At 35.7% G+C, this 26,177-nt stretch overlaps 1 protein-coding gene across 1 annotated transcript in view; it reads left to right on the top strand.

Moving 5' to 3' along the window:
* LOC107681587 (probable assembly chaperone of rpl4) overlaps positions 1–26,177 on the top strand; it is a 98,602-nt gene that overhangs the window by 59,948 nt on the left and 12,477 nt on the right. Inside the window, exons 5-6 of the mRNA XM_016477901.1 lie at positions 12,286–12,339; positions 14,238–14,351. Coding sequence (XP_016333387.1) covers positions 12,286–12,339; positions 14,238–14,351 — 168 coding nt within the window. The remainder of the gene's footprint in view (positions 1–12,285; positions 12,340–14,237; positions 14,352–26,177) is intronic.

Here is a 26,177-nt window from a genome sequence, read left to right as displayed (position 1 = left end):
ATCTATTTGGTAGTTTAAACACTTTTATATCGACCGTGTTAGTTGATCTATACCGGGTGACGGGCGCCTCCTTGTTAGTTCGCGCTGAATCCGACCTGTGGAATCATAACAACTTGTGGAAAATGGGCATCCTATGACCCCTTTAAATCATAAAAATGAAGGAGCGGTATTCCCCTCTTCAGCTTATCAGTCCTCTCTAAAAGCTTGCTTGCTTTTACTGGCAGCCCTGGAAACATGTTCACACACTTATGAGCATTAAAACTACCAGAGAATGTGTGCTGGATGATAACACATTATTAGTGTTTATGCCGCAATTTATTACAAGAGGCATGGTTGTGGCTCATAAACAAGCAGAGAGAAGAGGGAATGCAAATAAACAAGTGACCACATCCAAATACATGGACTGAAATATTGACTGGAATCGTGCATAGTTTGTGTATGCTTTATGTATTTTTTTCAATATATTTATGTTTGTTTATAAATAATACATAGTTTAAACAAATTATTAAAAAAAACTGTATACATAAAATGTTTCTATTTACACTACTGTTCAAGTTTGTGTTTGGGATTTATTTTTCTCATGCTCACCAAGACTGCATTTATTTGATCAAAAATACAGTAAAAACTGTCATATTGTGAAATATTATTAGAATTCAAAATAACTATTTTTATTTTGAAATAAATGCTATATAAATGCTAATGAAATAATGCTATTTTAATATAAAATAATTTCCTTTTTTGGCAAAGCTGACTTTTTTAGCAGCTGTTACTCCAGTTTTCAGTTCTTCAGTCACATGATCTTTCAGAAATCATTTTAATATGCTGATTTGGTGCTCAAGAAACACTTATTATTATTGTTGTATTGCTTTATATATCTGTGGAAATGGTGCAAAACATTTTTTTTGAATCTGATGAAAAGTAAGTTCAAAGAAATAGTTTATTTGTAATAGAAATCTTTTTGTAATATTATTCATTTAAAACAGTATCTTTTTGTAATATTAAATGTTAAAAGTCTTTACTGTTACATTTTAATTCATCCTTGATCTCTCTCCCTTTTTATCTCTACTGAAATATTGACTGGAATCGTGCATAGTTTGTGTATGCTTTATGTATTTTTTTCAATATATTTATGTTTGTTTATAAATAATACATAGTTTAAACAAATTATTAAAAAAAACTGTATACATAAAATGTTTCTATTTACACTACTGTTCAAGTTTGTGTTTGGGATTTATTTTTCTCATGCTCACCAAGACTGCATTTATTTGATCAAAAATACAGTAAAAACTGTCATATTGTGAAATATTATTAGAATTCAAAATAACTATTTTTATTTTGAAATAAATGCTATATAAATGCTAATGAAATAATGCTATTTTAATATAAAATAATTTCCTTTTTTGGCAAAGCTGACTTTTTTAGCAGCTGTTACTCCAGTTTTCAGTTCTTCAGTCACATGATCTTTCAGAAATCATTTTAATATGCTGATTTGGTGCTCAAGAAACACTTATTATTATTGTTGTATTGCTTTATATATCTGTGGAAATGGTGCAAAACATTTTTTTTGAATCTGATGAAAAGTAAGTTCAAAGAAATAGTTTATTTGTAATAGAAATCTTTTTGTAATATTATTCATTTAAAACAGTATCTTTTTGTAATATTAAATGTTAAAAGTCTTTACTGTTACATTTTAATTCATCCTTGATCTCTCTCCCTTTTTATCTCTGTGTGTGTGTGTGTGTGTGTGTGTGTGTGTGTGTGTTTGTAAACGTTTTATGCTGAATAAAATTGTTCATATAAATCATGTAAATTGTTTTACACAAGTATAATTTCACTCTCTATTTGTCCTAAAGCCAGGCTATATTACAAAGCATGGTGTGGTCAGAAATGCTTCTGATGACCAGCATCTCAGCAGGAGTAAGATTAATAGAGAAGGGTCTTTATTTCATGTTGAAAGTCATATTTTTTGTAGGGCAGCAGATGGGACATGAGCACAGCACTGACAAAACATTAGCAATCAATCCCTTGTGATTGTTGCATTTTATAGCGGTTTACATTCTCGATTGGGATCGAATTCAGCACTCCCCTCAAATTATGCGAAGTAAAATCACACTCCTCCAATGAAGTCTTAATCACCAGGGAAACAGAGCCAGCTCATTCAGTTTGGAAAATTCTGTAATTAGAGGCAGAAAATCTCAGGAAGAACCCGTAATCTTTCCTAAAGATGAGATTATCAAGGAGTCATCACCACCTGACATCCGAGCAGATGTGCGCTCAGCGTTGCCAACAGGGCAGAATATGCCATTGCTCAGTGTTGACTGATGATAGCATTGAGAGGAGGTTAATTGTCTGTCAGCGTGTTTATAGAGGATCAAAGTAGCAACATTAGTGCCATTCAACACTCTTCACAAAAGGATTATTACATGTATCACAATGTTCTCTCCTCTCGTACACTCTTAAAAATAAAGGTGCTTCACGATGCCATAGAAGAACCTTTTTGTCTAAATGGTTCCATAAAGAACCTTTAACATCTGAAGAACCTTTCTTTTTCACAAAATGTTCTTTGTGGCGAAATAAGGTTCTTCAGATTACAAAAAGGTAAGAAAGAGACGGTTCTTTAAAGAACCTTTGACTGAATGGTTCTTTGTGGAACCAAAAATGGTTCTTCTATGGCATCGCTTGAAGAACCTTTTGAAGCACCTTTATTTTTAAGAGTGTAACGGCTGAAGTGTGCATAATTGGCTGCATTTTTAGAGTTTACATCATACGTTTCTGAGTTTTCAGTTTGTGTTCACCTGCTTTCTCTGCTGGCGTACTTATGAAAAGAGAAAAGACTCATGTTAACACTCTAACATGACTTGTATCACTGAATCAGATTTTTGGTGTGATCCACTTAAACAAACAGTTCAAAAAGATTGATTTGTAGGAATCCGTCAGACTTCCCAGCACTACAGGGACCTGAGAACTGTGTTTCACATATGCATTATTAAAAACAACTCTCAGACTGTCCGCTCCTGCAGACAACTCTTAGGAATACTGCCCGCTCATGCTTACAAATCATAAATTTAGTCCGGCGCCTCAGCAAATCTAATCAGATCCTGGGGGGATGCAGAACTCTGTCATAGAATATTGTATTCTGTTTGTTGCTCACTCTCTCTCTTATCTGGAAGATGTTACATTTGCAGGGCTTTCCCTGTTTATTATGAATCAGTCTCCCAAATCGTGATGTGATCATTGCTGCAGAACTTAGTTGTCATAGAGCAGTGTGCACTTAGCAGCAAGGTTAATGTCAGGCACTCTAGACACTTGCTCAAAACAAAGTTGTTGTAAAACACTTTTGGCTCTTTGAGTATCTAAATTTCCCTTTTAGTGGCCTAGGATAATTATGCTTATTCTTATTTTGCCGACTCCCCCTTTTTTATGATTATGGTCTATATTCATGTGTGTTTTGTTTAAGTTGGAAAATGTTCAATAAATATATCTTTTTAAAAAACACACACTTTTGGCTGAAGGTTAAATATCTCATCTTTTTTACCTGCTTCAGAATGCATTCATATGTTTGATTTGTGTAGTTACAGTATGAGAGACTAATAAATGTGCCATTTATTTAGCAAAACAGACAAAATATACTTGTTTAGCAAAAAAAGACTAGCTAAAGCTTTGGAAGAGCTTAGAGAAATGGAGATGTTTTTCAGCCTTTCAGAAAAAAGTAAATGTATGTTTTGCTCCATAATAAGTCTGGATGATTCTCAAGCCCTATTAGACTTTGCAATAGACTTGAAGTATCAACATTTTGTAAGAATCACAACAACCTGGAAATCAATTCATTCTGTTTTCCTTGTTGACTGAACTGGCTCTCATTTACTTTCAGAGATACAAATATGCTGCCAATAAAAAAAAGTTTGGGTTCAGTAAGATTGTTTTCAAAGTTAGATTAGAACTTTTATTTAGAGAGGATGCATTAAATTAAAAAAGCTGCATTGTTACAAAAGATTTCTGTTTAAAAAAAAATGCTGTTTTTGATCTATCTATTCATCAAAGAATCCTTTTCCCATAAGAAATTTGTTGAGCAGCAAATCAGCACGCGAGAATGATTTCTGAATAATCATGTGACACTGAAGACTGGAGTAATGAGCTGCTGAAAGTTCAGCTTTGCCATCACAGGAATACAATACATTTTAAAATATATTCAAATAGAAAATAGTTATTTTAAATGGTATATTGTAAAATATTATTATAGTTTTTATTGGATTTTTTAAAATCAAATAAAAGTATAATGTATGTATGAGTATAAAATTTAAAAAACCCGAAATGTTTGATTTTATTTATATATTTGTAGTTTATTAATAATTGTTTTACTTTTTAAGTTTTCATTTATGTATTTTTTGTGATTTGTTATTCATCTTCTGGTTCGAATAATTCTTTCTAATTTCTGATCTCTGACCATTTGAAATGTTTTGGTTCAACTTTTCACATAAATTGTCCTATTAATATGGTGACAATATTATTTGTAATAAAAAATTTATTTAATTAGAAAAATCCAAAATGGAAGAATTTATACCAGTAGTCTCAAACTCATGATAAATATAAATCTTTGAGTTCACATTGAAGGAGTGTGGGTCGTAGCGAAGGTTCATCATGCTGCCAAACGTAGTATCATTTAGCACTCTTCTGCTTCAAGCCCCCCACCTCATACTCACGAAAGGAGTAACACACATGGGCATTTAACTCATCAGCTGTGGGAACTCTGTCAGGGGGCACAGTGATGACCTCACTAACTTATCTTCAGTCAACAACATCACGCTGAGATGATATCACTAAGAGGTTTCAATCAGCACAGCTTCTCAGCGGGCGGTCGCTATGCCAACAGCGTTACCGGTCTGAGCAACATCTTAACAAGCAGACCTTAATTACGTTCAGACAGGCCCTACAGAGTCCAAGACACCTGCTGACCTCATAGAACGGGAAAAAGTGTGTGTGTGTGTGTGTGTGTGTGTGTGTGTGTGTGTGTGTGTGTGTGTGTGTGTGTGTGTGTGTGTGGGAATGAATGAAAGCATTCTCAGCACTAATGATAGTTTAATAATGTCTGGCTTCAATAACCTGCTGCCACATCGGCTACCTGACAGCCAGTCCATGGCTTTTGATGTGTGTGTGCATGTGGTTAGTTAACAGGTGGTCAGCATGACTTCTATGCTATGAGCGTAAAGGCAGTTACGTCAGCACACAGTGATTGTACTTTTACAAGCAGATCCATGTTAACCCCCTGTGATATTAAGACTTATCTCAGACTCTGATGCTCAGAAGATGACTAAAGAAACAAATGTCAATGCGATGTTACCCTTGTAAGTGTTCGACTGTCCATAAAGAACAATTATGACTGTTAAGACTTCTCATGGTAATTGCCAATTGACTTTTTAATCTCATAACTTTGATATTTTGCCATAATTTCAGATTTATGACATAATTGTTGACATATTTCACAGCTCATTGTATCTCATGACTATCTCTTGACTTTTTATGTCACAATTATGATTTACCAAAGCAAAGCTATTTTGTTTTTCTCATGTGAAATGGGCTTCCATACTGGGAAAATAGCAATGAATTTTGAAGGTAAAAGGTTTCATTCTTTTTTCTATATTATTTAATTTTATCAAAAAGGAGCAAAAATACATTTTATGCATGTGTTTTTATGCCAAAAGGTGTTTTCACCTTGCCCTTTCACTTCTTAGTTTAACCTTTTAAGCAAATTAAATTCATAAACTGTATATTTCCCTCAGTTCTCCCATGCTCTACAAAATCAAGGTTGTAGATCTCCAACGCAGAATTCCGACTTCAAGTGATGTTATGTAATGCTTTTTAAAGTTGAATGTAACCCAGTATTAGCAGAAATCAACTTGGCACTAAAAAATGGATACAGAGACCCGAGCCGTTTCATCACGGGATAGGCCTTCCTGTATTATTGATAAGTCAACAGACAGAGAGAGCACTGGGTCAGTCTAACATATTAATCCTTGTATTGATTTGTTTGGGACCTTGTATAGTGTGACTTAAGAGAGATGGACTGCATGGAGTGATCCAACTTGTTGTGGAGTTTGTGTTGTTGAAGTTTTGAAAAATAGAACAGAGTCTGACTTTTTCTTCTGAATGTAGAGCAGTTGTACCATATCAGTTGTGTGGCAACTGCAGGAACTTGGTTCACAAACATCAATATCCACAACCTCCACCCTCTCATCTCCGTTCTGTCTGTAATTAAGTATCCTCCCCTGAAGGCAAAGTCAGATATGTAAAATGTTCAAATAGGACTCTGGTTCCATAAGGATTATGTGTGATTACACCTGTGTGTGTAGAGCGATTCTTCAGCTTCTTTTCTTGCCCCGTCTGATTTAACGTCTGTACCCTGACCTTCACCGCTCGCAATCACTTCTTGAAAATCAATAGCGCTGCTGCTGCGGCGGCTGCACTGACACACACCAAGAACAACTGTGTATGTGCGAGACAGAGAGAAAATGCCCAATCTCACCTTCAACTTTCTTAAACGTGTAGTAAAAAGCAATTTCACCTCTTTTAGAAGACAAGAAAAAGCATTGCTCTTCCCTCTGTGTGCTCTCCACACAAGGCGATCTGTCAGAGAGCTCCTTCTTACGGAGCGTGTCATCATATCCAGAGCTCGTTTAAAACACTCTCCGAGACGACTAGCACAATGCGGCCCATAGCCCGCTGCTGTTTCTCCTGACAGGCCGGCGCTGCGGCTCTGAAACAGACTGATGGGGCGGCATTGTTCTAAAGATCATTTAGCAGAGCTGCGGTCTTCTCTGGCTAATGATGTCATAATGAGGGTCTGTGTGGGCCAGCGGTTAACAGAGTCAGACAATAGGCTTTTTCATTGCTAGGGTTAGCCTGGTGTGCTGCTGGGATGACCAAATTAAACTTAAGTGAGCATTTTAGAATAATCTCCTTTTGTGGCAAATCTATATTTTATGATATTCTCTACTTCTTGGCCTATATTATTCACACTCTTCTGTATGCACATTCTAACACGAATCCACTGTATTTTCTTGTGATTTGACCTTTTAGTCACTCGTGCATGTCTTTTATAACAGTATTACTTGTGTTGTCTTACATCATTTACAGAGAATTTGTTATGCTCATATTTTGCAGCCTCATTAAGCCATTATTCCCATGTGAAATTCATTGCTCCTCTACAGGAGCTGTTTACCTCAATCAGATCAATAACCCAGCTTACTGTAAAGGCCTCAAAATTCAGAATCAATACCACCACCTTCCAACACTTAATAGCCTGTTGCATCATTAAACTATTAATTACACACCGTTTAATCCCAACGCTCTTCATTTTTGTTTAAATAAAAGCTTTCTCAGATCTGTTTTTCTTTCTGAGTGCTAAGTGTTTCGTACCTGAAATTTTCTGAAATTGTCTTTTTGATTTGAGGCATAGTGCCTGGTCCTCATTGCAGTTTATTCTGACTGTGAGCCACCCATTTAAACTGGAAGAGACCATCCAATGGGCATTTAAAGAAACTATGCATTGTGTGTGTGTTTGTGTGTGTGTGTGTGCGTGTGCGCATGCGTACGTGCATGCATTCGTGTGTGTGTGTTTAAGAGACAGCTGTAGAAAAGAATTTGGCATCTCAAAACATTCATTTTCCATGGTTGTCTATGATATTATTATGAGTAAATAATAGCCAAATTTTAATTTTGAGGTGAATTATTTAGTAGTCTATTGGATATGCAGTATTTTTGTTTTAACACAATGGGATTAAATTAGTGTTATAATTAAATCTTGAACACACAATAACTTATGATACTTAAATGAACTAACAATTCATTCATTTATTGGTGATTGATGATTTATAGTGTTTTTTTCTGTAACTTGGTAAATTTTCAGCAGTTGAAAATTGCAAATTGACATCTGCAAAAATGCTTAGGGTGCTTAGACTTGGTCAGACTCTAAACAAGATTAGATCAGCACTGGATCTCATTTGGATGGACTTGCTGAACAAACGGCACTGAACAAGACTCCAAACTCATTTTTTGGCAAACAGGAAAGGTTACTGAATGAATTTGAAGGACTTTTTTTTGTGAATGGATTCAAAAGATTTGATTCAAAATATAATTGCCTCCAAATTCATCTCCACAGGCATAGTCATGCCCACAATTGAATTTTTTACACAGTTGGGATACTTTCTTTTTGTTAGACTATTTTCCTTTGAGAGTGATGGATTATTAAATATGTTCTCTAGAATTGCAAAACGTCATGGAGCATCCTGGGATGCTTCGTACTGAATCTTGAGTGTGAAAGTTTGCCAAAACTGAATTTAACAGATTTGTGGTTTATGACTAAGCTCTTGGTAATGTTATTAACATCACAGGTAGCTTAATAAACCTAAAGTTCTTCATGTATGTCTTAATTTAAAAGAGTAGTGTGTGTGTGCAAGCCAATTTATACAATTAATAAAGGAAATATAGCTTATACTGTAGATGACTTGTTATGTATAGGTATATGCAGTATATGTATGTAAACTGTGTATGTAATAAATACATATGGTAAAGTATTAGCACATCTAGTGAGGCTAAACACAAATGGATGTGTAATTTAGGGCACAAAGAGAGACAGGACAATAGGTAGGGAAAAAATGATGAGGAGGCATAAGCAGGGTTTGAAAGAAAAAAAAAAAAACTTTTCAATGAACAGGCCTCCTCCTGAGTGTGAACATATTAATATTAATGGCTGCATTCCTCTGATTTCTGGCTCACTCAAATAACGCCTTTATTTGACCTGACAATTACAGCCCCACAAATACAATAGTGTTATTCAACATTTCCCTTTCACAGCTTTTCATATTCAGGCCAACAGAAGAGGAGTTCAGAGAAAAAGGTATTTATTAGAATTTAGGATAATTCTTTGTGAAAGGATGGATTAAACAAGACTTACCCCCATGTCATTCTTAGCCCATATGACGTACTTTCTTCACTAGATCAGAAACAGAGATGTTTGACAGAAAATGCTGAATGGTGACCACAGGCTATCAGACTTCAAAAATAAAAAGCACTACAGATGTACATCATGCGTTAGTCCAACAACAACATGTATGCTCAAGTCTTTTGAAGCCAAACAACAGCTTTGTTTTTGGATGAGGCTAAATCTTTTTATTCACTGAAAATCTTTCCCACTGCTGTACCTCTCGAATGTCAAGACTGATTCTTAAAATGCCAAGATCTGATTTACCAAAAAAAAGTGACTCTGAACCAGTTCTTTTTAATGAATCAAAAACATGTAGTGCAACAAATGTAGGGTTTTTCTCAAATGGAAGACTGCTTTTTCTAGGAGGATGCATCCTTAAAATGTTAGAATGAGACAGTCCAGAAAGTGAGCATGGCTAAGTCAGAAATGGTTTCACCTCCACGGTCAAGGCATGAAAATACTATAAAAAAAATAATTTGAAGAATACTTTATATTGAAATTTTTTTATATTAACTGACTTTCTATTAAAGCAGTGCAGGTGAAGACAACCGTCTTTGGTCTCCCAGTGGCTTACAGGATACGCCTGATTCATACTTCAAAACAAGGCTGAATGAAGGACGCAATACAAAGACTGCCTACTAAAGATAATTCAAATTGAGATGTCCTTCGATGGAGCTTTATGATGTGGCAGCCTGGATATGCAGCCTTACAAGGATGCATCCTTCCTTTTAAGAAGCACTCTTAGTCTGATTTATAAATAAAGGACTCTTTTGAACTCGTCTTTTAAGTTGATCCAAACAAAACAAAATCAGAAGTTACCATATGAATTAGTATGATAAATCTGTAAATGAATCTCTTAAAGTGCTTTCTGAATCACCATTAAGTTATCATTACTTCCAGTAGTCTATAATATGTTACAGAACTGGAACTGGATAACTTGCATATAGCGAAATTAAATGGAATCAGATCGGAATTAAGTCAAATCAGGAAATCCATAACTAGTCCTAAACACAAAATGATCATATGGCTTCAGAAGATTTGGAATATATCTCAAGAGTCATATGAACCACCTTTATGGTCCTTGTTGCCACTTTTAAAGCTTGACAATATTTAGTCTCCATTCACTTTCACTGTATGCAAACAAAACTCATTCTTTGAGTCCCTTTAAAGCTTTGCACATTATGTAGATGAAATCAAAAGGTATTATTTTCTTTTAAACCTCTCTTGAGCCTCTTCATCAGATAGACTGCGTTAACGTAGACACTGCCAGGGGCTGTACACCTCCACAGGGGCTCAGGCACGTTACCAACTCCTGGTCCGCCAGCTGCTGTCAGACATCCGTAATCGTATATATGTATCTAAGAAATGTTCAAGCAGATTTATGCATTCAATTTGAACAACTTAAATGGAGAATCCCACATAGCCCACAGCAGTTTTCCTCTGGGCCGAGCATTTGACTTTTATCTGTTGCTGAGAGCTTCGAGTCAGCATCAGGGAGTGATATGTAGCTAAGGAGCGAGAGCGAACATGAGCATCAATCCCTAAAGTAATTATCTCAGCTCCTCCTCATTCCAAAATGCTAAATATAAGATAAGCTTTTAGCTCCCAGTGGCAGCCATGTTGCCTTTGATAAACGGTGCAACTATAAAATTCGGGTGCGAACGCGAGTATGTGTGTTTTAGAGTATTCTGCGTTCACACAGCCTGGCTAGGAGTATAAATTCTCCTGCGTGCAATCTGTCTTTCTGCCATGCACAGTCTCTTGCACGCACACACAAAAGCAGATACAGATAGGCGGGCGATTCTGGTTGTTCTAGATTGGAATTGTCAGAGGTGTCACATTAAATGTGCTATTATTAAGTCCAGGCTGAATTTTATGGCCTTTGAGGATCGTAAATTGGTTGGCCAGTCCCTTAAATTACGTATCCATCGAGCGATGTGCTCTATCCGTCCTCACTATTCTCCTGCTTTACTTTCTCTTTCTGGCTTTCTCTCTCTTTTTCCCCCTCCCTTTCAGCGTGTACATATACGAGAGCTTGATCTTGACTCTGTGACCCTGGTTGAAATGGATGGCGTGAGTGTGACAGGATGAGAAGAGAGCGGGATGCTGAGAGTGGCTGACATCGGAGTTCACAGAGGCTTTAGGGGTCACTGTGGCCCTTGGCCAAAGCCGTGACCCTCCTGAGGGAATAACAAGAGATCCTGTCTCAGTATATCGATCAGGAGAAACGTACAAGGAGCTTTTAGTGCGTTTTAAAAGTTGGGGAGTCTAAAAATCACACTCTGTAGCAGATCTGAACGTTTCTGAAATGTTGAAATGTTTTTTGTGGAGAAAAAAATATGCTCTTGCTATTGTGAATAAGAAAATCAATGTACAATACAGAATTAAGTGTTGGCTTGGGTGACATTGTACGGACACGATTCAAAAGCGTTGTACAGTTGTTTGCTGCTCTCATCTGTATTTGATTATTTGAAGCTCAAGGACTTTGAAATGAAGTGTCTTTATGGCCAATATTTCACTTTAACTGACCTTGTCTATCAACTCTTGATCTGATGTATTGATGACGCTTAATTAAAACACACTCTGGGTGAATGGGTTAAGCTGATAGGCAGAGGCGGACGGCAGATAGATCAATAACACAGATCAGGGAAATGAAGATCTCAGGCTCTCAAAGGAGAGATAAAGATGGTGTTTAACAAATTAACATAAGAACTGAGGTGATAAAGCAGTAAAAAAAATCATTAAATTATAAGCACTTTTCTCTCTCGTGAGAGCCAGCTAGCAGAGCGCAGTCAACACTTAATTAAAGTTCGGGGAAAAGACTGCTGCTGACCATAAGCCAAACATAAACCGACTTTACTGATCCAGTACTACACTAGACTATGATTCAGATTATTGGTAAATGTCAGAAAACGTACTGTGAGATTGACCCCAAAATAATTGCATTTTTTTTAAATTAAGCCTATTTTTAGGACCATTAACATTATTTGTACCGTGACACACAATTCTCATTTCCATAATGCAAAAAAGATATATTTATTTAAATTTCAATTTAAAGGCTGTATAAGAAATGCCACCATTACGTATAATTTATGCTAGTTTAATTAAAATCAGCATTAAAAATAATAGGAAATGCTAGATGCATGCAAAGTGATGTGCTTAATGACATATAAATAATGTCACAATGTTATTTCTTTTAATGCAAGTCAAATGTCTCTTAACTTTTGAGAAGTTGTGGAATTATTAGGAATTGAAAAAGTTGCATGTCACATTGCAGTGCATGAAGAGCTGTTTTCTTTTTCCAGATGGCCACAGAGGTGTTGGAGGATCTTCTGGAGGAGGATGACGAGGTTGTGGAGGTTTGTGTTTAGTTTATTATATTTTTTAAATGGTAGAAGTGCTGTTACTCATATCACAAGTTAGCCAGTTATAAAACAAATTGGATTAATCTAAATAAGTCATGCCAGACTAAGATGACAGAATGTTAAAAAAGAAAATAAATGACTTGCTTTTAACATTGAAGGTGTTTGTTTCCTGTTGTTGTGGTTGTGTATTATCAGGCCCATCCTACCAGCTCCACCTGGTAGAATGTTTGACACCAGCATTTGATGCATTGCTCACTGACAACTGGATTAATAATATATGGCATTGTATCCTGCTGAAACAGTAGTCCTTTTGTGTGAAAGTGCTGTGGTCTTCACTTTACATGATTAGCTATGGAAATTCCGATCACAATGCTAGGGTGGCTGAAACTGAGGTACTGAGACTTTGTACTTTGATGGACCAGCATGCACACACATATTTCGTCTTTTTTCCATGCCCTAATGCCTCGTAAGTTATGGTTTGCTTTGGTGCCCCACAATACATTAAAAAGTATTATTAAACTAGAAGGCATACTGATCTTTTCTTCAGACTTGATTAAAAATAATGTATACACTACAAACAACATCCGGAGTTGATACATATTTAATGAGCTAAACTGAAGCCATTACATTATTAAACAAATGAATATGAAACGTAGGAATTTGAGAGATTTTATTTTGTAGAACTTTTATCACCAGTCCTGCTGGATGCTTTGATATGTCGGAATCGGAACTGGACAATGAAACTCCTTTGATTCCCATCCCTAGTCTATGCTCTGATGAGTCCAGTCCCACACACACACACTCTATCTCTTTCTCTTTCTCTCTAATAGATATCTGACAGATTGAGAGCGCTTACAGAGTGTTCTGAACATTCGGCTCAGGAGAGTCAGAGAGTGTGAAACAAAGAGACAGAGAGTGGGAGTGAGAGATGTTTAAACTTTGTGGTGTGTTATTGAGACATCAGAGGAGGATATAGAGTGTAACAGTAGGTGATAAAGTGAAGAGCACTTCAACACAGCACAATAAAAACATGCGCACACAACCCATCCCCACAGCCCATTTGCATCTGACTTCCCCTTATTCAATATTCTCATTTTTCTGGGTTCAAACAAAGCTGCCCGATTGTTTGTTTCTCCCTCTCTGTTTGCCGCAAAATAAGGTTATTTTAATCCTGCCTGAAATCAAATATTTATAGCGCTGACAGAGTGCACAGGAAGTGCTTTAGTGTTTGTTTTGTTAATTACAAATGTCTGACTGACTGACTGACTGACTGTCTCTCATGTACCCTGCTCTTTATGTATGTACTGTAGGCAAGAGTGGGGTACGCTGTGCCAGATTTTACATAATTTATCCTATAGGACAGTATTCCCAAACCCTCTTCCTGGAGTAACTTCAACTCTGCAATTTGGAACCAATGGGGAATATGGGACTGATTTACATTGAAAAAAAAAGTATATATATATGTGTGTGTGTGTGTGTGTGTGTATAATCAACATACTAATGTACAATCCCAATTTAAAGTCTGTTTGTTGCACATTATTCACATTTTAATAAACCAGTCAGGAAAAGGTTGTAATAATCAGAAAATGTGTATGTGCATAAATAGTCAACATTTTGTAATAGTAATAATATTTGTAATAGTATTACCTGCATTTGAAAGCAAAGCTTTAATTTTAGTTAAACAACAGACACAGCTTACCCCAAAAACAATTTGGTTTTATAAAACAAAAAAAAATATTATTATAAATTGTCAATAATTATTAGCAATTTTTTAGCCAGATAATCAACATTTTTATACAATGTTTAAACCTATAAATACAATATATATGTATACAAATTGTTATTTTATATATTTATTTATGTATATGTATTTTATTCTCTTTCTGTTTCAGGTGTGGTATCTGTTGGGATGGCTGTTTTATTTGCAGCTGGACAAACAAGACTTGACAAGCAACGGTGTGAACTTCAGAAAATCAGCTTGGACGTACCTTAGCAAGGCCAAAAAGGTACAGCTCACACACATACACACACTGTTCTTTTGGAAATGATGAGGCCATCTGATTTCATCTTGGCGTAGTTTTCATTATCCCCCACACACAGTGCACACACACACACACACACACACACACACACACACACACACATTTTCTACCTGACTGATTTCTCTACTCCTCCCTTGGTCCCTTCTCATTTTTTCCATCTGTCATGGCTCTCTTAGCATGCCGTCAGCTCTTTTTCTACTGTGAAATTTCTCAAACTCTGCTTGTGTCCGAGTGCTATAGAAATGGAAAATGAAAGCCAAAGTTTGAAAGAAAACGAGAGCGGGAATAGCTTGCAGGGTGAGGTATGACAATACCTATAGCTCTTCTTTTTTTTTTTTTTACCAACCCCTGTCCTTTTCTCTTCCTCCTCTCCATTTCCATCTCTTCCTCAGGCTTTTTGCTGTTTCTGGACTTTGGTTCTCTCTGAAGAAATCTTTGGTCACTGCATGTATTCTCTTTTGTTCTTCTTTCATCGGTTTTCTGTCTCTACGTCTCTCTTGTTCTCTGATGGATTTGTTGTCATCCATCTTTCTTTACCTCTGCTTCACCTTGCAGTCTCTCATTTTCTTGTTATTGCAGAATGCACTACTGATGGGTAGTTATGGCCAGCCAATAGGAAAGCAGGAGCAATATATCTCAGTAATCTTATTGATCCTAGTGGCTTTTCAAGGTCTCAAACATGTCAACCTTCATATTAAACAGCTAGACGAGACGCAATACAAACTCAACACCCAACACTTCAAGTAAAAACCTTCATGTAAAGTCTGGGTTTTAACCTCATTAATAAAGTAAAAGTTATGGATTATCCAAATGGATAAAGAAACATGAAAAAAAAAATGACCCAATGGGTAAAATATAATTGAATTGTAATAATTTAATATATTTTATTTAATATATATTTTTGTATTATTTTGCTCCTTTATAAATTTATAAACTCCTTTATTTTGTTACTTTAATAATATATTATATTTGTTTATGTATTTCTGTTTAATTCTTGCACTTATTTCTGAATTTATTTGTGATAATTTATTTGAGGGCATGGTCTTTAAGACAGTGGGTTTGATGATTTAAAAAAAAAAAATGTAGGTTGGGCTTATGTTTTAATCAAAATTTGGAAGTAAAAATATAATTATACAATTAATTATGAACCTATGCTCTTTTATTTCTAAGTCATTTAAGAGTATCTCTCCATCTGCATAATCTTGAAAGACTTCACAAGGTCTTTGGAGTTTGTCTACTGTTTAAATCTGTGAAGAAGAATCTCTGTTTGTGCTGCTTTATAAATTTTTTAAAAGGAAATTTGAGAGTAAAAATTAGCTCATGAGCACAAAATATGTAAACGAGACCTGAAAGTCACGCTCTTGGCTTTGATTTAGACTTGTGAATATTTAATTACTTTCGCTAACGTCTCAATTATTAATCTGCTCTTTAATCAGTGCCCCATATTGGGCAAGCTTTTGTTAGCCGTGTCATTAATATGGCCATAATAAAGCAAACAGTAATTATTTATTAATTAGCCTTTTAGAAGGTCATCTCTCTGCACTGTGAGATATACTGCCAGTTATGAATGAGTTGCTAGTATATGGCTTAGTTTTAAAAGTGATAAACTTTCAACTTTTAGTAATAGAATCGTCTAAACTGTTATTAAATCTGGTGATCATGTACATTTTTGACCTTTGAGAAGAGAATATTTCAATAGCATCATAAAGAGCCTTATTTTCTGCAACATTTCTCTATAAATGGTAATAATTGAAAATTTGCTGAAAATGTACTCACCCTCAGGCCATCCAAGATGTAGATGAGTTTGTTTCTTCAGCAGAAACAGAGTTGGAGAAATGTAGCATTCCATCACTTGCTCACCAGTGGATCTTCTGCAGAAAATGGGTGCCGTCAGAATGATGTAATGCTATATTTCTCCAAACCTGTTCCAAAGAAGAAACAAACTCATCTACTTCTTGGATGGCCTGAGGGTGAGTACATTTTCATTTTTGAGTGAACTATTCCTTTAAACCTATAAAACAGAAATGTATTTCCATTTTCTGTGGGAAAAAAAAAAAGATATTTTGAACAGTGGATCTGGGTTTTTTGTTCCATACAGTCGGCGTGAAGAATCCAATGTTGATCTGAACACTAACTTAAATTGAATGGACAAAAGTGAAACATCTTAAAAATATATTCTTCTGTGTTTTATAGATGAAAGTCAAAAGAACAAAAAATGTGCTTTAATACATGCATACATACATAAATATTCCTTATATCTAAAATGGGGACTTATTTTGAAATATATAATAATTACGTTGTTAGCTGTTGCCCAACTGCTGTTGATTGCAACTCCAAAAAGTATTTCCATATATTTTTGAATCTTCAGTTTCATGCCTCAGCTTTAGTGATCATTAGCAAGTTGTTGTGAAATTGATGGCTCCTGAGCTAATCTCTTGATTACAACCTCGATTTTTCTCCTGAATCAATTGATGTCCCCTGCTCCTCTGACTTAATTAGCTTGTGGCTACTCTGCCTGCTGCAGATTTGTTTTCTGTGTCTGTGCTCATATTGCCTTTTTCTACCTTCATCCCATCTTTCTCTTGCATCCTTACTCTCCGCTTGTTCCTCCGTCTCACTCTATGACTTCAGGCAGAGTTCAGATTCCACTTTAGCCACTATTCACCATTGATTTTCTGCCTTCTGCTCAATGTCCAGTTCTTTACACGTTTATCCCTCAATATACCCCCCTCTCCTCCCCCTCCATACCTCACTACCTCTCTTTTCTCGTTCTTTCACTCGTGCCATTCCTCACTACCTGTCTTTACTCCCTCTATTCCTTGCTAACTCTCTGTTCTTCTTCTTTTGCTCAGTACTTTTTTGTGTGTGGTCCTGTTTATACTTATACTTATCTGTCTTGCTGTTTCGATCACAAGTAGTCAGCCGAGATTTATTGCTGCTTATTCCTGGTGTTAAAGGATTAGTTCACCCAAAATCGAAATTGTATCCCCCTTATGTTGTTCCAGGCCTTCATGATTTTTTCTCTGTCCATGGAACACAGAACATTTTAAATAATATCTTGCTCACTCTTTTCAATGCAAATACAATGAATGAGTCTTTCAAGCTTTAAAAAGTATGTGAAAGAACCATAAAGGGATCAGTAATGTGGTCTATGTAATTCATGGTCCATATTCTAAGTCCTGATAGCTTTTTGTGAGGACCAGACCAAAATTTATTAGATATTTTTCAATTTTTCAGATGATGTCAGTGTGGAAGTTGTAGCTCAGGATTAAGATCAGGTCAGTTCATTAACAAATCATTTTGATTTTGGGAATTCATTGAAATAATCTGACTCAAGAATTTTGCTTTTTGAAAAAAGGAAAGTCATATACTGGTAGGCTGGGAAAGACATGAGCTGAGCAAACAATTACTGAATCCTGATCAAAGAATCCTGGAAAAAAAACAAATATCACAGTTTCCACCAAAATATTAAGCAGCACATCAGTTTTCAACATTGATAATAAGATAAATTGTTTCTTGAGCACCAAATCAACATATTAAAATGATTTCTGAAGGATCAAGTGACACTGAAGACTGGAGTAATGATGCTGAAAATTCAGCTTTGCCATAACAGGAATAAAATACATTTTAAAATATATTAAAATAGAAAACAATAGAAAACATAAACATATTAAGTTGCATTTATATTTCACAATCTTACGTTTTATGGTATTTTTCACTAAATAAATGCTGAGCCCAAACTTCCAAATGGTAGTGTGTACTGTATATTAGTTTGTTTGCTTTACATTAGCAGTTACGATGCATTTTTGGCATTTCCAAGTAGTTTTGTGATCAAATCACTTGCAGTGTATTTTAATGAGTTGGCCTGTTTTTCTTCCTCGGTTTTTTTTTATTCCTATCATATTTCATATGTCACTATCTCTTATTTCTTTCCATCAGCTCATTCTTTTTCTCTTCATCCCTCAGTACGTCTCTTTTTATTCTTCATTACCTCCGTCCCTTGTCCTGTATTGATCTGGACCATATTGATTGAGCTTTGAGTGCATGACCACATTTTCAGCCATTAATAATCCAACATATAATGATTTATCATGTTGATGTTATGATGCATATATGCTCCAGTCTCTTGCTTCGTGAATAGACAGTCACACTTTATCGATCCGCAAGGGGAAATTGAGGAAAGAAAAATTCGGAAGGCATTTCATCAGCTTTTGTTCTGTGTGGCAATATAGATCTTGTGTGTCACAGTGTTCCTGCAGCGTTAGTAAAGCGTCTCACGCAGCCATGGGTGCAAAATGGCAAAATTATCCGTTTTGAGGGTCTCATTGCTCTGTCTGTAACTTAACTTGGCAGCTTTTGAAATCACCCCTAGCAAAACACATGAAAAGCACATTTACTTACACACACTGACAAACCTTGTGTGACCTTGAGGAACTAATAAACACAGTTGAACAATTTGTTTGTTAATGTGCGTAAGAGTGAGTCTTCACGCTCTTTTCACATTCCAGTTAAATCAATTATGTTTCAGGTCTGCTGTTTTCTTCCAGTGTATCTGAGTGAATATAACATTTCCTGGAAGAGATGCAAAAGTGTTTTTAGTCTTAAATGTAGCCTTGCCTGGTGTTTATATGCAGATTTTGTCTGAGATTTGATAGTTTTATGTGTATTTGTATGTATTTCCACACATGTATTTTTCTCAACCCTATGCTTTGAGCGCAGTAGATTTGAACACATCTGAACCCATATCTGTCTTTCACACACACACACCAGAGCAATAGAGAGCAGGCAATGTGTTTTCATATGTTAGCTTAAAGCCAGCTATTAGGTGCTCTCTCATTGTTTATGGGTTTTACAATGCAGGAGTCAAATGTCAGGATAAAAATATTCTGGTAAGTGCCATGTTTAGTGCCCCTCTCTGTGTTTTTAACAGGCAGCATTGTGGTGTAACATAGTGGGCAAAATCTCAGGACAAATAATCTGATATTTGTGACTTGAAGACATTTATTTTCAATAGAGATTTGACTATATAAAAATATGAACTTTACTGATGAGCCCATAATTAACTGATAACTGCTGATATTTAGTCATATTTCTGTTTAAAAAAAATTCTAAAAAAAATAAACAACTAAAATTAAAAACTGAAATCAGTAGTTTTAAATGCTACAAGTGAACTTAACTTTATAATGTACGGTATGAAAAATGGGTATTCTTTTTTAGAATTGATGGTATTAAATCATTAGGGCTTTTAAAGATTAACTATAAATGAGTATTAGATAATGGCAATGATCATCTAAACGTATTACAATTCAATATTGACCAATATATCATATTGCCCATAAATATAATTACAAACATCTCTGATATTGAATGATATTGTGTGTATATAATAACTTTAGCAGTAGAAGAACTTGGAACTAAGAAGAATATCAATAACCTCCCTCAATCTAGTCACTGTCAGTGTGAATGTAGCTGAAAATACAGTGTGTGTGTAATGTACCATTGTCACTGTGTTTTTCTCCAACAGTCTGGACCTCTTCCATTCACTAGGTTCAAGATCATTTTCAAAAACTCTCCAGTCCAATTTGGTCTTTTATCTGTCAAGGTTTAGAAAGCAGGTGGAATTTTAAACCACCAGCAAAAAAGAGGGACGGCAAACAACAACTGTGAAAAGATGTGCAAATATTATTTATTTATATCCTGTATTGATTGCTCTGTCTGTGGCATAGCGATTGTAGAGGTTTGTTGTTACTAGTTTTCTTTTCCTCAGGTTTAAGCATTGTATAATCATCAAAGCCAGTGTGCTCAGACATATTGAGCTGTATTGATCATGTGGGGTATTCAAGTTCGAATCCGGCTTGCAACATTTCCAAATCCCATTCTCTCTCTTATCGCTTCCTGTTTTAAGTGTAATTATAAATGGTAAAAAAAGTGCACAAAAATAATAAAAATCTCTCTAGTATGTTGTACTGCATGTTTTATAAATGTAGTCTAGTCTAGAGAACCATTCCGGTCTGTTTGCTTGTATCTGCTCTCCCAGGTGAGTGAGAGCTGCAGAGCATCTTTCGTTCAGTGCATTATTTTTGTTTGTTCTTTTAGCTCAGGTCTGTAGTTCGATGTAGAGCCATTCTCATCTCTTGAGATATAGGAAGGTGTTATTACTGTGCTCTTAGAGAAATCACTTCTGGTAGACACGAGCACACAAAGGATTGGAGTCACTTATTCGTCTATAGATTCACACTGAAACTATCCTTCCTTTTGTTATCACTCTGTACTGATTCCCTTTTTATGAGGGGCCGTATAGGCCATAATTATTGAAAAGCCTCTGTTTGTAAGAGGTTTTTCAGTAATGCATATGAATGAATTTCACTAAGGTTTATCAATGTTTTTCGTTTCACTAGTGTTTGTAAGAGGCTTTTCAATAATTATGGCCTATAAGGCCCCTCATACCTTTTTGCCGCTCATATTTTCCTGCTTTGATGCACAGAAGTGTTTGAAAGCTGACCTTTTTTCTTTGAAGTTTGGTGTGTATGTGTGATTTAGAAAGTGAAGAATCAGGGCACTGAGAGTTATGGATATGCTAGTCGTATATTATTTACTGAAATCTGTTTTTTTTTTTCTCTCAAGTCCAATGGAATTACATATTAAACAAAATAATAATATTTTTGTAAACGTGTCTTTATTTTATCTTTAAATACACTTGAGTATTCAGTCAGTAAGATTAGAATTTTTTAGTAACTGCTCTGATGAATCCCATGTGTCTGTTCACTAAAATCAATTTCATTCAGTGACTCGTTTTGCAAGTTACATTTGTGTTTAAGGAATGAATCATTGAATCATTTACTCATGACTCAGTTCATTGTTCATTCATCAAGAAGATGTCTTGTTAGAGGTAGAACCAAGAAATGAAATAGTCCTTCACAGCCCATACTCGAATGCTGTTTGAAATATCTGACTTATTCTAGTGAATTGGTTTGTATATGTATATGTGCTGCATTTAGGTCTTTCATTCTTAAATTCAGACCGCAAAGTCACAACTATCTTTTGCCATCACACTGTAGTTTAGCAGTGCAGGAAACACTGGTGTCTGCCTCCAAGGGAAGGAAAGAATGTGCACGGGTGGGTAGGTGTGTGTGTGTAAACTGTGCAGATATAAATGACTATCTGTCAGCTGGACAGTAAGGTCAGTTGTGGATCAGAAGTCGGTCCAGCCCAGCAGTTCATCAGAGGAAAGAAGTACAGAACAAGAATGAGAGATACGGCCTGAAGAGAGTGATTTAAGGACAGTGGGAGGAGTCCTTGATGGTAATCTGAATGATGAAAAAGGCAGAGAAAGAGGGAAGGACAGTCACAGGCACAAACACAAACACAATCACATTCATTGCTTTCAACACACAAACCTATGCCTGGCACACACATTCTGGGACCAGGGAACTTCTGCAATGTATTTGGAAGTACAGAAGTAATACTCAGATACTTAAGTCTGATTGTAGGCTTTCGAGATATCCTGGGATTATTTATTATCTAAATAAAGCCTAAATATAAATTTAAATATTATAAAAATATCTCTGCAGTTTTGCCTACGTTTAAAAATGGATGGATATATACAAAAAAGTTACAGTATGTGTGTGTGTTTGTGTAATTTATTATTACAAATAATAATAATAATATATGTCCTTATTTAGAAGTAAACATACATGTTGTCAGGTTATATATATATATATATATATATATATATATACGTATGCACAGTGGGTATAGAAAAGAATCACCCCCCTTTATTGTTTTATCCAGCTGTATTTACTCAGTGCAACTTATAATATCCAAGTGAAAGAAATAACACCAACATGTCAGAAAAAAAACAAAAAAAAACAATCACTGAGTTGGAAAAGGATCAGCCCCTCCTAAAAATGACTTGTAAACTCAATCAGGTGTTGCTAATCACCTTCTCAATGGCACACAAAGCCATTTGACTTTCAACTGTGATCAGCTGTGGTCATTTTGATTAGCTCAGCATGAAAAGAGCTTTCCTGGAGCATTTCAGTCCTTGGTAGGTAGTGCAACTGAAGCAAACGATCAACTATGGGTGGCAAGGCACTGTCAAAAGATCTCCGGGAGAAAGTTGTGGACAGGCACAAGTCAGGAGATGGATACAAAAAAAATGTCAAAGGCTTTATCAATGCAGTGAAGCCTGTGTGTATCAAACACAGTGAAGTCTATTATTAAGAAGTGGAAGGTATTTGGTACAACACAGGCACTGCCTGGATCAGGACCAAGAGTACAGCAACTCTGACGCAGTTGCAGGAAATTATGACAAAGAGTGGTCATTGTGTGCATGCGACAACAATATCACAAATTCTCCACAAATGTGGCTTGTATGGGAGGGTTGCAAGAAAAAAGCCACTCCTCAAGAAAGGCCACATGCAGTCATGACTAAGCTTTGCCAAAATGCACCTTGAAGATTCTGAAGCAGATGAGACTAAAATTGAATTAGCCAGAAAGTTGTCAGTGGGAAGAAGGTTTACCTTCCAACATGACAATGAGCCAAAGTACACAGCAAAACTGAGCACACTGGTTAAAGGAGAAAAAGGTGAATGTCCTTGCATGGCCTAGTCAGAGCCCAGACTTAAACCTCACTGAAAATCTGTGGAATGACTTGAAGACTGCAGTCCACAAACAGTTTTTCTGAAATGTTAGTGTGATATCTTTCACTTGGATATTATAAGCTGCACTGAGTAAATACAGATGGATAAAACAAAAACTGTGACCGTCTTCATTTCAGACTGCAAAGCAACAAAATGTGATTATTTTAAAGAAGGGTGATTCTTTTCTATATCCACTGCATTTATTATTCAAAATAATTCATATAATCTAAAATACAATAAAATACTATCATTATATTATTATTTAATTATATTGTAGATATTGTTAACAATAACAATACAATATTATTTTATTAATAATAATAATAATGATCTATGATAACTAAATAAAGATAATAATAATAAACCTAATCTAGATAGCTATTTAAATGTGTGTGTGTATTAGGTTTGTTTTTCTTTCTTTTTTCTCTGAATTGTGAGAACCAGATAATGGCTAAGGAAAATAGCAACCTTAATAAACGCACTAAACATCTAATTAAATGTAAAAATGTGTGTGTGAGGGTTTGGTTTAGTATAAGGGTCTAGAAAAATCATTCAGTTTAATATCCACACCATGGCAGAGAAACAGATGTGTTTGTGTATATGTATGTTGTTTGGCTTCAGTTGCACAAGTGTGTGTGTGAAATTCATTTTTGTGCTTTTGACCCAAGTGAGTAAGATGGCCATTGCAGAAGATCGCAGACTCTTTTCTATGGCGGGCCGGAAGGTCCAAAAATAAGACTAATAACTTGTTGCGGGAAGTCACTATACTATTGCCAGGAGCTACTGAGTTTGCCACGACTCACCTTCCTCAAACGGCAGGCGACTCACTCTCCTCAGCTGGCGACTCACCTTCCTCACACGGCGGGCGACTCACTCTCCTCAGCTGGCGACTCACTCTCCTCACGTTTCTTTTCAAATACTGTGATGGTGCAATAACTAACTACATCTAGTAAAGTTTATAATTTTTGTGTTGTAAATAAATGTTCAAATGCTCAAAGGTTGATACATAAAATGTTAATACATAAAATGTATTTTTTTACTCAAGCATTTCAGAATGAGCCTTTTTTCATAGTACATAATACACATTACACAGTTCTATACTGGATTGCATGAATCAAGCAAATTCAGATCTATCAAACCCAAAAACAAAACACAAAAATTATTTATGTAATTTTAATAAAATGAACGTTTCCCCTTAAGTAGCAAAGCCATTATATTAGCTGTGCTTTGCTTTTACAAAATCAAACCAAAGCAAATAAATTGACTAAAAAATATTGCACAGCAGGTACATGATGACAAATTAAATAAAAAAATCTCCATAAATATGCAATTAATTGCCAGACTATTTTTGTCCAAACACTCGTTAAGAAAACTGTCCATTATCATCCTTAATTTGGAAACGAAACACTAAAGCCCTTACAAAAATATCCTGCAGGAATTCCTGAAGGAATGCTGCTTTCTGTGCAGGGATCATGCAGGAATCCTGCAGGACAGAACTAAATTCCTTCAGGACAGAGACATTCCTACAGGAGTCCTGCAGGATTGTCCACACGTTTGTCCTGCAGGACCGCCCCACTACATACAGGAATTTTGAATTCCTGTAGGATTAAATATATATCTGTAGGAAAATTTAGCTTTTTTAAGCCTTGTGCAGGTATCATCTTGCTCATTCCTGCAGGACTCATATTAAACGGGCCACTATTCCTGCAGGATAAACTTACTGTCAGTTTATATTTTATTTTAGTCTACAGTGTTTAAAACATGGACACAAGGATCACATATATAAAAATGTAAAATATTATTTGTCAATGTTTAATAAAAATGCATATTGCAAAAATTAATAATCTACTGTTGTACAATACAATCATGCCAAGAATTAAATCCACAGTGCACTTTAAACTTTCTCAAACGATACACTAAATAGACTGTCTAATCAACAACCAACGCCATCAACAGACCAATACAACGCGTTTTACATACTGAATAGACTTAAACATGCAAAACCACAAGAAGTGTGACCTCAAAGTCATACAGTAACCGTAGTGTACTTGCTAAAATAAAGTTATAACTTATAAATAAACAATATGAATATATGACAGATATTTACAAATTATTGTACCATAGTATACAATATAACATTATATACATGCATTACCATTCACACAGCTATTCAATCAACCTCCCATTTATTCGGTTGAATGCAGAGTAAATTATGTACTCCATGCACATTTTTAAAGTAAACACAAGTTGTTTTTATTTCAGTGCATTTAATTAATTTGACCTCACTCAAAATACAGCTCTCCTTGACTATCCCAGAGACAATAGTCCCTGTTTGTCTGTCTTTAATCAAGGTAAATTTGGCAGTGCTAACTGGATCGATAAAGCTGTAGCCTATGTCAAGCCCCACATCGACAAATGATCTCACAAGTACCACTGCCCCATTTTCTGTAAGAACTGCATGGTTAATTCTTCTCGATACACACACACACACACACACACACACACACACACACACACCCCATCACCACCTCCAGACAATTTTTTTTCAGGACAGACCTTCTCCCCCAGACAGAGCTCCTCTGCAAAGCTGCCATTTCAGAACATAGAAATACATCAGTGGAGAAGGTAGAAGTCTTGGATAAAGGAGGGATTGCTTGCAAAAAGGTGAAGATACTGTTCAGCAGTAGCCTCCTCAAGGAGGAACATTTCCACATGTTTGAGAGCTTAGAGGATGTAAAGATGAGGAGATTGAGTGGGTGATGGGTGAACAGTGGGTTTGTGGAAGGTGTTTTTGACTGTGTGTGTGTGTCAGTGGATGATGGAGTGTAAGGGTGTATTCACACCAGGAAAGTCCGCTTGTTTACTTGCTTTGGTCCGGAACAAATACAATGTTGATTTTTTTGTTTGGTGCGGTTCGCTTTCACACTGCCCTTTTTTGCAAGTGAACCATAAATTGTAAACAAAACCACACGTGTGCTAAGGTCATTCATTTATTGGACAAAAATTCTCAAGCAGGGAAAAACAGGAAGTGCAAAAACAGGCTAATCATGGAAATCTTTCGTAGTGCAATTTTTATTCTTTTAATGATTTGGTGTTATCAGATACTAACGCAATATGAAGAAACTTATGAGCATCATATGAGACAAAG

Source organism: Sinocyclocheilus anshuiensis, unplaced genomic scaffold, assembly GCF_001515605.1.
Source record: "Sinocyclocheilus anshuiensis isolate Anshui unplaced genomic scaffold, SAMN03320099.WGS_v1.1 scaffold2178, whole genome shotgun sequence".
Lineage (NCBI taxonomy): Eukaryota > Metazoa > Chordata > Actinopteri > Cypriniformes > Cyprinidae > Sinocyclocheilus > Sinocyclocheilus anshuiensis.
Note: the sequence above shows the minus strand (reverse complement) of the source record. Positions and strands in the feature narration are given on the sequence as shown.